This window comes from Somniosus microcephalus, chromosome 14 (genome assembly GCF_052327205.1).
Source record: "Somniosus microcephalus isolate GS21.2 chromosome 14, FLI_Smic_1.0, whole genome shotgun sequence".
In the NCBI taxonomy this organism is placed as follows: domain Eukaryota; kingdom Metazoa; phylum Chordata; class Chondrichthyes; order Squaliformes; family Somniosidae; genus Somniosus; species Somniosus microcephalus.
The window spans coordinates 117,895,449-117,911,642 of record NC_141000.1 but is presented as its reverse complement, the minus strand read 5'-3'; the positions used below and the strand labels follow the sequence as shown (position 1 = coordinate 117,911,642).

General features: G+C 51.4%; 2 protein-coding genes across 9 annotated transcripts in view; one reads left to right on the top strand and one right to left on the bottom strand.

The window, feature by feature from the left end:
* Positions 1-1,148: 1,148 nt before the first annotated feature.
* atp5pf (ATP synthase peripheral stalk subunit F6) lies at positions 1,149-14,796 on the bottom strand. Its single transcript, XM_086007253.1, has 4 exons — positions 14,682-14,796; positions 4,114-4,314; positions 2,131-2,255; positions 1,149-1,274 (listed from the first exon to the last, which is right to left on the bottom strand). The coding sequence occupies exons 2-4, from the start codon at positions 4,281-4,283 to the stop codon at positions 1,246-1,248; spliced, it is 324 nt and encodes a 107-aa protein (XP_085863379.1). The 5' UTR covers positions 4,284-4,314; positions 14,682-14,796; the 3' UTR covers positions 1,149-1,245.
* Positions 14,765-16,194, top strand: part of gabpa (GA binding protein transcription factor subunit alpha) — a 384,408-nt gene continuing 382,978 nt past the window's right edge. For 3 of the 8 annotated variants that reach the window (XM_086007249.1, XM_086007244.1, XM_086007245.1), the window contains exon 1: positions 14,957-15,217. The gene's annotated coding sequence lies outside the window, so the exon portion shown is untranslated. Of the gene's footprint in view, positions 14,830-14,955; positions 15,218-16,194 lie in introns of those variants that run through there. The other 5 variants (XM_086007250.1, XM_086007243.1, XM_086007248.1 and 2 more) reach the window with 4 other exon arrangements.

Genomic DNA, 16,194 nt, shown 5'->3' with positions numbered 1-16,194 from the left:
GAGGGGCAATAAATGCTGGCCTTACCAGCGACGCCCACATCCCATAAACGAATAAAAAAAATCTTTATTGGAGGATTAATTTCTGCAGGGTTTCTCCCACTTGTCTGCCATTTATCTTGAGTTTGGCTCACACACCAAAGTTTTAGCTTAGGCGCAAGAGAACCCTCGGAGAATCTCACCCCCACCATCAATGTATGCTGAAAATGTACCATGGCCTCCAACATTCTTTTAAAGTAAGTTGAGATTTTTTTTTTTTTTTTTTTTTTTTTAAATATATAGGAGAGTTTGGTGAAGAGCCCCATTCCTTTCCTCCCACTACTCGAGAACAAGGGTCCACGTCACACCCCATGGACAAAATCCAGCCCCCGAGTCCAAGCAACTTTTCCATTTACGCTTGTTCGCTGGTTTGTCCTGTTTACCTTTTATAGGCTTAAAGGTTCGACTGCTGTCATTAGCAAATAAATCCCAAGTCTGAACACCAAGATCTGTTAGTATCAGTAACGTGAGGTTCATGCAAATTAATTGGGAACATGGATTTAGACATTGTAGGTGTCTCATGAGCGGATACACCTACGCAGCGCTCAAAGTCAAAGATTGGATACCCCATAAGGAAAACAGATCCCTCTACGTAGTGCGATAGCAAAAGTCTTGACAAAGGGTTTGACCCGAAACGTTGACTCTAATTTCTCTCCACGGATGTTGCCTGGCCTGCTGAGTTTTTCCAGCATTTTCTGTTGTTATTTCCCTCTACGTAGTGTCCCGTCTCTGATTGATGGGTGGCTTCGGTTTGTTAGATCCGTTTTCGTTTGAAAGATAAACTCCCAACTCTTCAAGTTTTGCACACAGGCGCAGATTTCAGAGCCACTGTCGCCTTCAGTGAGGGAATAAGAGGGATGCGGAGTGTGTTCTCGCACTGGCGTCATCACTTTGTTTATTGCACTGAGCAGGAGAATAGGAAGCAGCACGCACAACATCATCTACAAGGTTGGCGTCTGAACGAGCGTCCTAAGAGTGCCAGGCTGGAGGACGAGGAGGGAGAGAGTCAACCAAACTGACTGACTCATGTATAAACTTGTGTATGGGGTACACGTACAGAACAGACACCCAGACTACGGGGAGTGAGCTGTGCAATCAACACAACAAAGATGTACTTTAATCCAATAAATGTTTTATTAAGTTACAATTTTACAGTTTCAGGAAACATCAGCGAAGAACAGGCGGTCCTTTCCTTTCTGCAGACACGAATCACTTGCTGACTTCATCAAATTTCGGTTCTAAAATTAGGGGAAAAAAGTTTTTAAAAAAGACAAGTTTATCAGAAAACCTTTCCTCTGGAATTTAAGCTTTTAGTTTTTAATGACTGTTCCAATGGCCGCTCCCTCACTCGAGGCCAATCGTCCAGCCCCTGCGCCTCGACTAGTCCGTGTCGCTCGGCGCCATCAGCAAAAAGATGCTTTTCTACTCCAGCTGCTTTGAAAGTTAAGACAAGTTGCGCAAGTCACATGCCGACGGTTCGGCACTGCAGAGGCCACAAGTAAGAATCTGCCCTGAAGCAGCCCACTAGCACAGGACCAGTACACTCAAGTACAACCACTTTGTATTTAAGTTAAATAATAGCTGCACTGTAATTTCACATTGCAAAGCACCGTCCAATATTTAGAACATAAGAAATAGAAGCAGGAATAGGCCACTTGGCCCCTCGAGCCTGCTCCACCATTCAATAAGATCATGGCTGATCTTGGGCTCAAAGCCACTTCCCTGCCCACTCCCCATAACCCTTCACTCCCTTATCTTGCAAAAATCTGTCTATCTCCACCTTAAATGTATTTAATGACCCAGCCTCCACAGCTCTCTGGGGCAGAGAATTCCACAGATTTACGACCCTCAGAGAAGAAATTCCTCCTCGTCTCAGTTCTAAAAGGGCGACCCTTTGTTCTGAAACTATGCCCCCCGAGTTCTGGATTTCCCCACGAGGGGAAATATCCTCTCTGCATCTGCATTTCTACAGTGGGAACCTCCGTTACCCATTAGAATTGTGGTATGGGGCAACGCCAACACTTGCCGGGGGTGCCGCGCAGACACACCAACACTTGCTTACAGGGTTCCTTCGCATCTTCCAGAACACCTTACCTTCAAATTTGAAATCTGGGAATCTGAGGAGATCTCCTCCCCCATAGAGCCGCTGCAGCTTGGTGATCTCCTCGTCCATGTTCTTCTGGTACTCTGCCCCAGCGTCAACAGGACCACCCGCTTTCCTGTATTTATAGGGCAGGAAGGAAAATGAAGATTTATGTCAAATACCTTGGTCTCACACAGACATTACCCACCCCATTGTAACCAATTCACAACCAACGTGATTCTGCCGGTATCATTACTAAGCCTTAAGTTAAACCTGCACCTCTCTGGTTCTGTATTGGCGTGCATTCTCCCCGCCCCTCTTGAATTTCAAATAAAGTAATTTTATTTGAGTACTACACCTCCCTCGTGACTTGTCGCTCCATATCCTACTGTAGCTCATTCTTTCCCACAACCTCAACGGTGGATCGCCTTCCCTCCCTCAAACTGCTTATGTACTAGCACCGTAAAAACGGGGTTTACTGACTGAATTTTTAAAATTCGTTCCTGGGATGTGGGCGTCGCGGGCAAGGCCAGCATTTATTGCCCATCTCTAATTGCCCTTGGAGAAGGTGGTGGTGAGCCGCCTTCTTGAACCACTGCAGTCCCTGCAGTGAAATTACTCCCACAGTGCTGTTAAGGAGGGAGTTCCAGGATTTTGACCCAGCGACGATGAAGGAACTGGCGATATATTTCTAAGTCAGGATGGTGTGTGACTTGGAGGGGAACTTTGAGGTGGTGGTGTTCCCATGCACCTGCTGCCCTTGTCCTTCTAGGTGGAAGAGGTCGCGGGTTTGGGAGATGCTGCCGAAGAAGCCTTGGCGAGTTGCTGCAGTGCATCTTGTAGATGGGGATTGGATTAAGTGTAAACACCATGAATGCCATTCACCTAGAATCCAATCAAAGCCGTCTTCTTCCTCCTTTTAAAACCCAAGTTTAAGGTTATTTTACCACTACTTCTCAATTTCCACGCCTACCTCTCAGCCTTGGTGCTGACTTAGTGGTCTTGGGTCTTCATCGAAGTTGCTCAATTGAAAAAAAAAAACTCCCTATTGCTTTGTTTTTTTCCTCCCTATTCTCTGGTTGAAGAGAAATGGAAAGTCCAGCCTGCAGCTCACTGTCTTCACAAAAATCGAGAAAGCAGATCTTCGGGATGCTGCAGACGAGATGCTACATCGAAACACTGATTGAATGACCTTAAGCAGAGAGAAACTGGGACAACTGAGGGTGCTTGTAAATCCTTTGGGAGTGATTTCATTGCTGCTCTGTGCGGGGTTAGCCAAGCTCTGCTGGGGCGGCAGCAGATGGGCCACTACATTTGACCTCAGTGCCTTACAGAGGGGGGTGGGCGGGGAAATAAAAATACAAACAGCGTTCCCGCTACAGAGTGTTATCCGACATCTTCCGAGACAGACATAGCACCTTTCACAACCCGAGGGCATCACAAAGTGCTTTACAGCCCCTGAGGTACTTCTCGAAGTGTAGTGACTGTTGTAATGTAGAAAATGTGGCAGCCAATTTGTGCACAGCAAGCTCCCACAAACAGCAATGTGATAATGACCGGATAATCTGTTTTTCAGTGATGTTGGTTGAGGGATAAATATTGGCCAGGACACCGGGAAGAACTCCCCTGCTCTTCTTCGATGCGATCTTTTATGTCCACCGGAGAGGCGAGATGTAAAACTAAGGCCACTTCTGCTCTCTCAGGTCGACGTAAAAGCTCCCACGGCACTATTTCGAAGACAAGCAGGGGAGTTCTCCCCAGTTTCCTGGCCAACATTTATCCCTCAACCAACATCACGAAAACAGGTTTACCTGGTCATTATCTCATTGCTGTTTGTGGGAGCTTGCTGTGTGCAAATTAACTGCCACATTTCCTACATTATAACAGTGACTCCACTTCAAAAATACTTCATTGGCTGCAAGGTGCTTTGGGATGCCCCAAGGTCGTGACAGGCGCTATATCAATGCAAGTCTTTTTTCTTTTTAGTCACTTACGTGCTCTTAGCGTCGTAGTCTCGGATCTTATCTACAAAGAGTTTTTGGATAGGGTCGAGGTTCTTGGTCTTGTTAAACACGACTGCCGTGAACCCGATGTTTCGTCGGAGCTGAACAGAAAGTGCAGATCGCAGGATGGTGGAAAACTGGAACAAGCGGTGCAGCATCATGGCGGCGTGGCTGAGCAGATCGGAGTTTACTCTGTGGAAAACAAAACCAAAAAACACGGTGTATAAAAACCTTCCAGAGACAGGCATTCCCCCTCCGCAAAACCACCAAATCTCCCTCCCTTTCTCCCCATGCGAGAGAGAGAAGCCAACTGTAGCGGCAACCAAGGCTAGCTAGCTCAGCAAAGACAGGGAGGGGGATCAAACCTGGTCCTGTAACGCAATGGGCAGTGAATTTATCAGTGAAACCACCTGGAGGGGGTGGACACGAAGTCCTAACTTTAGTTCAGTCATCAGGCTAGATGGCAAGGTACTGGGGAGGGGTAGAAGAAAGGGAAAGTTAACTGACAGTATTGTATCTACAGAGGAGCATTGGTCGATAAATCAGCTAATCACCCTGCTAGCTGATGGAAAGGAAATTTTTAAAAAAGTGAATAAAATGCAGAGTAAATCAAATTATTTCTGTAGGCTGTGAAGAGTTTGAGGAATTTGCAGGATTGGAAGAGGTGATTGCAGCTCTCTAGGATGAGCCCACTGCTGTCTCATAACCCTTGATCTCCTTTTCTTCGCAGTATCGATTCAGTTACCTCCTGAATTTCCCACAATTATCCACCTCCATGCATAGAATGCTCTACACCTTCACCACCCACTGGGTGAGGTTCTTTCATTTAAACGGTTTGCTCTCCTGCCCCCTTCTGATCTTCAGTCCATGTACCCTTACTCGAGCTTTACTGTAACTTTAGCGTGTCAGTCGTGGCTCAGTGGGTAACACTCTCGCCGCTGAGTCAGGAGGTCGTGGGTTCAAGACCCACACCAGGGACTTGAGCACATAAAGCTAGGCTGAGGGAGTGCTGCACTGTTGGAGGTGCCGTCTTTCGGATGAGACATTAAACCGCAGCATTCTGCTCCCTCTGGATGTAAAAGATCCCACGGCACTATTTTGAAGAAGAGCAGGGGAATCCTCCCTGGTGTCCTGGCCAATATTTATCCCTCAATCATCACTAAAACCAGATTATCTGGTCATGATCACATTGCTGTTTGTGGGAGCTTGCTGTGCGCAAATTGGCTGCCGCGTTTCCCACATTACAACAGTGACGACACTTCAAAAAGTACTTCATTGGCTGTAAATTGCTTTGGGACGTCCGGTGGTCGCGAAAGGCACTATATAAATGCACGTCTTTCTTTTCTTTATTTAATATAATAAATTGGCCTGCTGTGATGGCCCACACAGCTGAATATCCTCCCAACACACTGACTCGAGGCTCGCACGAATAAGCGCCAGCAGCAATGGCACCGTACTCCAGCATGAGCCAATACCTTCATGGTTGGGGAAAGGAAAGAAAACTGGGAGGTGGAAAATCTTTCTAAAGTGCTGGCTAATAGAAAAATACCACTGAAAGAGGAATAAGCTGAGGTTAATGCAAGAGAGACAACCCCCCCCCCCCCCACCCCCAAACAGAGCATTGAATTCCACTTCAACAACAGCTTGCATTTATATAGCACCTTTAATGTAGCAAAATGTGCCAAGGCGCTTCACAAGAGCGCTATCAATAAAAAATCTTGACACGGAGCCACGGGAGATGATATCAGGACAGATGACCAAAAGCTTGGTCAAAGAGGTAGGTTTTAAGGAGTATCTTAAAGGCGTACAGAGAGAGGTTTAGGGAGGGAATTCCAGAGCCTAGGCAGCTGAAAGCATGGCTGCCAATGGTGGAGCGATTCAAATCAGGGACGGGCAAGAATCCTCCTTGGATATGGGGCTGGTGCCAGAGGACTGGAGAATTGCAAATGTTACACCCTTGTTCAATAAAGGGTGTAAGGATAAACCCAGCAACTACAGGCCAGTCAGTTTAACCTCGGTATGGGGAAGCTTTTAGAAATGATAATCAGGGACAAAATTAACAGTCACTTGGACAAGTGTGGATTAATTAAGGAAAGCCAGCACTGATTTGTTAAAGGCAAATCGTGTTTAACTAACTTGATGGAGTTTTTTGATGAGGTAAAAGAGAGTGTTGAGGAGGGCAATGCGGTTGACGTGGTGTACATGGACTTCCGAAAGGCGTTTGATAAAGTGCCACATACGTAATAGGCTTGCCAGCAAAGTTGAAGCCCATGGAATGAAACGGACAGTGGCAGCATGGATAGGAAATTGGCTAAGTGACAGGAAACAGAGAGTAGTGGTGAACGGTTGCATTTCAGACTAGAGGAAGGTGTACAGTGGTGTTCCCCAGGGGTATAGTGAACAGTGAGGAGGATAGTGATAGACTTCAAGAAGATAAACAGGCTGGTGGAATGGGCAGACGCGAGGCAGATGAAATTTAACACAGAAAAGTGCGAAATGATAGTTTGGTAGGAAGAACGAGGAGAGGCAATATAAACTAAAGTGGGTGCATGAACAGAAAGACCAGGGGGTATATGTGCACAAATCGTTGAAGGCTGAGAAAGCGTTTAAAAAAGCATACGAGATCCTGGACTTCATAAATAGAGGCATAGAGTACAAAAGCAAGGAAGTTATGATGAACCTTTATATAACACTGGTTCAGCCTCAACTGGAGTAGTGTATCCAATTCTGGGCACCGCACTTTGGGAAGGATGTGAAGGCCTTAGAGAGAGGGTGCAGAAAAGATTTAAAAGAATGGTTCCAGGAATGAGGACTTCAGTTACATGGATCGACTGGAGAATCTGGGTTTGTTCTCCTTAGAGCAGAGAAGGTTGAGGGGAAATTTGATCGAGGTTTACATCGGATATACGGCACAGAAACAGTCCGTTCGACCCAACCAGTCCATGCCGGTGTTTAAGCTCCACTCGAGCCTCCTCCCGTCTTTCCTCATCTAACACTATCAGTATAACCCTCTATTCCCGTCTCCCTCATATGCTTGTCCAGCCTTCCCTTAAAAGCATCTATACTATTTGCTTCATCCACTCCCTGTGGCAGTGAGTTCCACATTCTCTAGGTAAAGAAGTTTTCTTTGAATTACCTATTGGATTTCGTGGTGACTATCTTATATTGATGGCCTCTAGTTATGCTCTTCCTCACAAGTGGAAACATGAGGGGTCTAGACACAGTAGATAGAGAGAAACTGTTCCCATTGGCGGAAGGGTCGAGAACCAGAGGACACAGAACCAAAGGCGACATGAGGAAAAACTTTTTTTACATAGCAAGTGGTTAGGATCTGGAATGCACAACCTGAAAAGGGTGGAGGAGGCAGATTCAATCGTGGCTTTCAAAAGGGAGTTGGATAAGTACCTGAAGGAAAACAATTTGCAGGGTTACAGGGAAAGGGTGGGGGAGTGGGACTAGCTGAAGTGTTCTTGCAGAGAGCCGGCACGGGCTCGACGGGCCTCCTTCTGTGCTGTAACCATTCTATGATTCTAGGAACACCAAGGCTGCAAATGGTCTGGCTCAGTTACAGACAGTTGCCAGGGATGGAAATGGTGGTCAGGGACTGTAGTGTGTGGCAGGGATGAAAGACCATGGCTTCAGTCTTCCCAATATTTAATTGGAGGACATTTCTGCACATCCAACACTGGATGTCAGACAAGCAATCGGACAAATCAGAGACAGTGGAGGGATCGAAAGAGGTGGTGGGAAGAACTAAAGCACAGGCTTCAGAACCACCAGACAATAGAGCTGGTAACCGAGAAGCCACTGATCTAGCCGCACAGCATAAACTAAACTAAATAATAAAGCGCTTGCAAAAGTGCGAGATCCAAAATAGAAATAAAAATTTCTCCAGGAGCCACAGACTATTAATATCAATTTTACAAAGTATTTTTGCAACAGCGGGAAGAAAGCACATTTAGCATTGATGGCTAGCGTTTAAACCAAATCTTAGAAAGGAGTTGAATATGGACACCACCACCCATCTGCTGCCCACAAAAAAGACTTCAAAAATGCAAGGTCAGGGATACATCATTTCCATCAATCGGTATGCTAGTTGCCTCACGGTCCAACACCCCAAAAGCTTGTGACCATTATCTATCAGTAAAGGAATAATTAGAACTGATTTTACCATCATTCCGCCACCCGCTCCCAAAGCCAGGGCACATTGGTTTGATTTCTGACAGTTGCTATGCTGCTGATGAAAATTCATCAACTCTTTAGGAGTTAATGCTCCCAGAACATAAAAAAACATCATTTTTCTGCCTTGTGCCAATACATATATATTCTGGTTTAACTTGTAATTCCACTGCAAAACTAATCATCGGGACACCAAACAAGACAAGTAAAAGCCTTAAACCTATCTTCCAGAAGATTGTTGTAATAAGACAAGATTGCAAAGAATTAAACCCCACCAGTTAAATCCAATTACAGAGCAGATCAAAAGACTCACTGGAACTTTATAGCACCAAAGGAGGCCACTTGGCCCGAGGGGGCCCTTGTGCTGCCTCCCCACTAAAAAAACTATCCATTTACATCCCTCACCTCAGACACTTTTAAATTGTTCTTGTTCAAATACTTATCCTCTTCCCTTTTAAAATCTATTATGGATTCTGCTCGCACCACTGTTCCTGGTCATAGAATCATAGAATGGTTACAGCACAGAAGGAGGCCATTCGGCCCGTCGAGCCCGTACCGGCTCTCTACAAGAACACTTCAGCTAGTCCCGCTCCCCCGCCCCTTTCCCCGTAGCCCTGCAATTTTATTTTCCCTTCAGGTACTTATCCAACTCCCTTTTGAAAGCCGTGATTGAGTCTGCCTCCACCACCCTTTCAGGCGGCACACGGTAGCACAATCCTTGTCCGAACAACCCCCTTGTATATAACTTGCATTTATACAGCACCTTTACAAGGTAGAAAAATATCCCAGGCGCATTATCAGGCAAAATTTGACACCGGGCTCGATAAAGAGATATTAGAACAGATGACCAAAAGCTTGGTCGAAGATATATATTTTTTGAATTCTAACCTCTTCCACTGCCCTTTAGTTAATGATTTCAAGTTCCCTACCCTCGAGTTAGCAGCTCAGTGACAAGTGGAAGGAGTATTATCAAAACCCCTTCATAACTTGAACCAACTCTTACTCGCATTCCCTCTTGGCTACAATTTTGGTTCTTCAAGCAAGTGGGAAGGGGAAAAATTGGAACCTGAGAATAACATATAAGCGAGAGTAACACCCGAGAGGGAGGGCAGCTCCCCCAGCCCCTGTAGCAACAGCCGGTTCAGACCAGACCCCGGAGCAGGTTCAGCCCCAGCCCCCAGACCTTGGGTCAGCCCCAGCCCCCAGACCTTGGGTCAGCCCCAGCCCCCAGACCTTGGGTCAGCCCCAGACCCCAGACCTTGGGTCAGCCCCAGACCCCAGACCTTGGGTCAGCCCCAGCCCCCAGACCTTGGGTCAGCCCCAGCCCCCAGACCTTGGGTCAGGGTCAGCCCCAGCCCCCAGACCTTGGGTCAGCCCCAGACCCCAGACCTTGGGTCAGCCCCAGCCCCCAGACCTTGGGTCAGCCCCAGCCCCCAGACCTTGGGTCAGCCCCAGCCCCCAGACCTTGGGTCAGGGTCAGCCCCAGCCCCCAGACCTTGGATCAGCCCCAGCCCCCAGACCTTGGGTCAGCCCCAGACCCCAGACCTTGGGTCAGCCCCAGCCCTTGGGTCAGCCCCAGCCCCCAGACCTTGGGTCAGCCCCAGCCCCCAGACCTTGGGTCAGCCCCAGCCCCCAGACCTTGGGTCAGCCCCAGCCCCCAGACCTTGGGTCAGCCCCAGACCCCAGACCGTGGGTCAGCCCCAGACCCCAGACCTTGGGTCAGCCCCAGACCTTGGGTCAGCCCCAGACCCCAGACCTTGGGTCAGCCCTGTGGTAAACCACTGTTTGTATTCCACTGTGTACATGCCTGGACATGCCTCGGCTGACTCCTCCCACAAGTCCTAGTATAAAGGTGACTGCTCCCCAGCCCTTTGTATTCTGGACCGGTCGACCACTCGAGGCTGACCTTCATTCTTTTGTTAATAAAAGCCTTTAGTTACTCTCTTAACTCTCAGTCTTTTATGAGTAATTGATAGCACATCAATTTTATTAACAAAATTTTTATAATGGAGAAGATCCTCACACCAGCATGCCTGGACTTAGATCATTGGGAGGCGGACTCATCCACCAAGTTTACTCACTGGCTTAAGTGTTTCGAAAAATTCCTGACCGCCTCCGCAGCAATCAAATCGGACGAGGACAAACTGGATGTCCTGACCTCCAAAGTGAACCACCGAGTGTACTCGGTCATCCAAGACGCGACCTCGTACGCGGACGCTATCAAGCTCCTCAAGGACCAGTACACGCGCCCAGTGAACGAAGTGTACGCCAGGCACCTTCTGGGGAGTCGTAAACAACAACCTGGGGAATCGACCGTGGAATACCTTCAGGCACTGTCTGTGCTTGGCCGGGCCTGTGGTTGTAAGGATGTAAAGGCCGCCGTGTACACAGAGGAACTTATCCGGGACGCTTTTGTAGCGGGCCACAGATCCAATTACACCCGACAGCGACTGTTGGAGCAGAGTGACCTCGACCTCAACAAGGCCTCTGAACTCGCACTATCATTGGATGCAGCCTACCGGGGCATGGATGCCTACTCCTCTGCACCGTGGACGCCGCGGGGAATGACAGCCTGGGACACGGTAGGACCGCCTCATAGCGCCATGCCACCCCAGCCACACCCCAGCAACGGCCCAACTACCGCAGCAGTGTCCCAAGGCCAGACAGCAGTGCCCCAAGGCCAGAAATGCTACTTCTGTGGCCAGGCAAAACACCCCAGAGTGCGCTGCCCGGCGGAAAACGCAATCTGCTCGGGCTGCAGGAAGAAGGGACACTACGCTAGCGTCTGCAGGGCCAAAGCCACCCCGAACCCCAGCAGCGCCGCGTGTGGGCCATGCGGGCCGCCATCTTGGGCCTCCCCGGCCAAGTGCGAACCACCGGTACAGCAGCCATTTTGGACGCCTCCAGCCACATGGGGATCATGGACGCCGCCATCTTGGACGACAGCCGGAACGCAGCAGGCCCCCAACACCGCCTCATCTGATACCCGCAGCGACACACCGACCCCTACGCTGGCATCCGTTACACTGGACCAAGCGAGACCGCACCAGCTGGCCAGTTCCACAATGGACATTAAGGTAAATGGTCACGATACAATCTGCCTTTTTGACTCTGGGAGCACGGAGAGCTTCATCCACCCCGACACGGTGCGGCGTTGCTCTCTCCCAGTCCTGCCTGCGCACCAGCGGATTTCTATGGCCTCCGAGTCCCAGTCGGCGGACATCGGCGGCTACTGCGTGGTGACACTCATAGTAGACGGGACTGTGTACGATCATTTTAAACTTCTGGTCCTGCCCGACCTCTGCGCTGCCGTCCTGCTGGGGTTAGATTTTCAGTGCCACCTTAAAAGTGTTACGATGGCGTACGGTGGACCCCTACCCCCACTCACAGTCCGCAGCCAGCAGCTTCCAAATTGCCCGCCGCGCACCAGGTGCAACCTCTCCACACTCAGTCACCCCCCCCCCCCCACTGTTTGCTAACCTCACCCCCGACTGTAAGCCCATCGCCACAAAGAGCAGGCGATACAGTGCCGGGGACAAGGTTTTCATTAAAACCGAAGTGGAGCGGCTCCTGAAGGAAGGGATTATTGAGGGCAGCACCAGCCCCTGGCGAGCCCAGGTTGTGGTCGTTAAGACCGGCGAGAAGCAGCGCCTGGTCATCGACTACAGCCAGACAATAAATCGCTACACCCTGCTGGACGCCTACCCACTCCCCCGCATAGCTGATATGGTCAACCAGATCGCGCAGTACCGCGTCTTCTCGACCATTGACCTGAAATCAGCGTACCACCAGCTCCCTATCCGCCCTGAGGACCGCCAGTATACCGCCTTTGAGGCAAACGGCCGCCTCTATCACTTCCTTAGGGTTCCCTTTGGCGTCACCAACGGGGTCTCCGTCTTCCAAAGGGAGATGGACCGGATGGTAGATCAAAATGCGTTGCAGGCCACTTTCCCATATCTGGACAATGTGACCATCTGCGGCCGTGACTTGCAGGACCATGACGCAAACCTCGAAAAATTCCTCCGCACCGCCCAACTCCTGAACCTGACATATAACAAGGAGAAGTGCATATTCCGCACAAACCGCCTCGCCATCCTTGGCTGTGTTGTGGAACACGGAGTCATCGGCCCCGACCCCGACCGGATGCGTCCCCTTATGGAACTCCCACTGCCCCACTGCCTCAAGGCCCTGAAGAGGTGCCTAGGGTTTTTCTCCTATTACGCCCAGTGGGTCCCCTACTATGCGGACAAGGCCCGTCTGCTGATCAAGTCCACCTCTTTTCCCTTGACGGCAGAGGCCCGCTTAGCCTTCCACCGTATCAAGGAGGACATTGCCAAAGCCACCATGCACGCAGTGGACGAATCCATCCCCTTCCAGGTGGAAAGCGACGCGTCCGACTTTGCCCTGGCCGCTACCCTCAATCAGGCGGGGAGACCCGTGGCCTTCTTTTCACGAACCCTCCAAGGCCCGGAGACCAGACACTCCGCTGTTGAGAAGGAGGCCCAGGCGATTGTGGAGGCTGTGCGTCATTGGAGGCACTACCTGGCCGGAAAACGATTTACCCTGCTCACTGACCAGCGTTCAGTTGCTTTCATGTTTAACAACAAGCAGAGGGGCAAAATCAAAAATGACAAGATCTTGAGGTGGAGAATCGAACTTTCCACCTACAATTACGAGATCTTGTACCGGCCCGGGAAGCTCAATGAACCCCCGGATGCGCTATCGCGTGGCACCTGCGCCAGCGCGCAGATCGATAGACTGCGGGCCCTCCACAATCACCTCTGCCACCCGGGGGTCACCAGGTTCTTCCACTTCATCAAGGCCCACAACCTGCCTTACTCTATTGAGGTCAGGACCATGACCAGGAACTGCCAAGTCTGCGCTGAGTGCAAACCGCACTTTTATAGACCAGACAGGGCCCACCTGATAAAAGCCACTCGCCCCTTCGAGCGCCTGAGCGTTGATTTTAAAGGGCCTCTCCCCTCCTCCGACCGCAATGTGTACTTCCTCAATATTATTGATGAGTACTCCCGTTTCCCGTTCGCCATCCCCTGCCCGGACATGACCAGTGCCACGGTCATTAAATGTCTGAACGACCTCTTCACCCTGTTCGGTTTCCCCAGCTATATCCATAGCGACCAGGGCTCATCGTTTATGAGCGACGAACTCCGTCAGTACCTGCTAACTAGGGGTATTGCCACAAGCAGGACCACCAGTTACAACCCCCGGGGGAACGGACAGGTGGAGAGAGAAAATGCGACAGTTTGGAAGGCCGCCCTGCTAGCCTTAAAGTTTAGGGGCCTTCCAACCTCCCGCTGGCAGGATGTGCTCCCCGATGCGCTCCACTCTATTCGGTCACTGCTCTGCACTGCCACTAACGCCACCCCTCATGAGAAAGTGTTTGTCTTCCCAAGGAAGTCCACATCGGGGACATCGCTACCGCCATGGCTGACGTCCCCAGGGTCGGTCCTACTGAGAAGACACGCGAGGACCCATAAAACGGACCCCCTGGTCGAGAGGGTCGACCTCCTCCACGCCAACCCCCAGTATGCTTACATTGCATACCCGGACGGGCGGGAGGACACAGTCTCCATAAGAGACCTTGCACCCTCGGGGGCCGCAGTAACCCACTACTCACTACCACCCCCCCCCCCACGACCCGATATCCAGCCCCAGCAGACGGCAGGCCTGGGCCCCGCGACCCGCTCGACATCTACGAGGACGACACGCCTGTGCCACAGCCTACGCAGGACTCGACGCCGGAAGCTCCACTACCCCTGCCGTCGCCACGCCGATCACAGCGGCAGACAAGACCTCCGGAGAGACTCCAATACACTAACTTTTAATACACTTCACCCCGCCGGACTCAATTTTAAACAAGGGGTGAATGTGGTAAACCACTGTTCGTATTCCACTGTGTACATGCCTGGACATGCCTCGGCTGACTCCTCCCACAAGTCCTAGTATAAAGGTGACTGCTCCCCAGCCCTTTGTATTCTGGACCGGTCGACCACTCGAGGCAGACCTTCATTCTTTTGTTAATAAAAGCCTTTAGTTACTCTCTTAACTCTCAGTCTTTTATGAGTAATTGATAGCACATCAAGCCCCAGACCCCAGACCTTGGGTCAGCCCCAGACCCCAGACCTTGGGTCAGCCCCAGACCCCAGACCTTGGGTCAGCCCCAGCCCTTGGTTCAGCCCCAGCCCCCGGTTCAGCCCCAGACCCCAGACCTTGGTACAGCCCCAGCCCCCAGACCTTGGTTCAGACCCCAGCCCCCAGACCTTGGTACAGACATAGACCACAGCCCTTGGGTCAGCCCCAGACACAGACCCCAAACTTTGGTACAACCCCCAGCCAGAAGCCCAGTCTCTGACACTCACCTTGTCCTCAGCAACTGCAGCAAAGCATCATGGGACAAGGCCCTCCCGATAAATAACCTCGGCTTCAAATAAAACAAAATCCTCGCTTTCCACCCAGCAAATCCCACAACACGGCCCGCCCTGGACAGCGGTGGGACAAATCCTCTCAGTAATTGTGAAGTATATTTTTTTCGGGGGGGAGAAAGTGGTGAACCGGAAGTGCTTCTCCAACAGGGTTAATTTTTTTTGAAATAATATTTTATAATTTCTCGGCGGCTGGTGTTCTAGGCGGAGCAATGGTGCGCGGTGCCGGAGGGCTGGGGCCGGGTTGTTGATGAAGATTTCGAGGCCGGACTGAGGGAGGAGGCGGCGGGAGCGGAAGTGCAGGCCGGGCTTCCGGCGGTGGCGGGCGGGCTGGCGCATCAAAAATAGAGAAAAATACAGACAGAGAGAGATCGAGATAGAGAGAAAAAATTAAATACTGATAGAGAGAGCGGGGCCTGGAGAGCAGGCCTCCTGAGGGGGGAGAGGAGAGCGGGCCGCAAACACAGAGAGAGGTGAGTGTCTGTCAGAGTGTGTCCGGGGGGGGTTAGTGCGTGTCTACACGGGGAGAGTGTGTCCCGGGGGGGGTCAGTGTGTGTCTACACGGGGAGAGTGTGTCCCGGGAGAGGGGGGGGGTCAGTGTGTGTCTACACGGGGAGAGTGTGTCCGGGGGTGGGGAGGTCAGTGTGTGTCTACACGGGGAGAGTGTGTGCCGGGGGGAGGGGGGGTCAGTGTGTGTCCCGGGGGGGTGCGGTTAGTGTGTGTCTACACGGGGAGTGTGTGTGTCTACACGGGTAGAGTGTGTCCGGGGGGGTCAGTGTGTATCTACACGGGGAGAATGTGTCCGGGGGGGAGGGGGGTCAGTGTGTGTCTACACGGGGAGAGTGTGTGCCGGGGGGGACAGTGTGTGTCCCGGGGGGGTGCGGTTAGTGTGTGTCTACACGGGGAGTGTGTGTGTCTACACGGGGAGAGTGTGTCCGGGGGGGTCAGTGTGTATCTACACGGGGAGAATGTGTCCGGGGGGGGAGGGGGGTCAGTGTGTGTCTACACGGGGAGTGTGTGTCTGGGCGGGCGGGGGGGGTCAGTGGGTGTCTACACCGGGAGAGTGTGTCCGGGGTGGGGGAGGGTCAGTGTGTGTCTACACTGGGAGAGTGTGTCCGGGGGGGGGGGGGGGGGTCAGGGTGTGTCTACACGGGGAGAGTGTGTCCCGGGGGGGGGGTCAGGGTGTGTCTACACGGGGAGAGTGTGTCCAGTGGGGGGGGGGGGGGTCAGTGTGTGTCTACACGGCGAGTGTGTGTCCGGGGTGGGGGGGGTCAGTGTGTGTCTACACGGGGAGAGTGTGATTTGTATTGTATTGTATTGTGTCCGGGGGGGGGGGTCAGTGTGTGTCTACACGGGGAGAGTGTGCCCGGGGGCGGGGGTCAGTGTGTGTCTACATGGGGAGAGTGTGTCCGGGGGTTGGGAGTCAGTGTGTGTCTACACAGGGAATGTG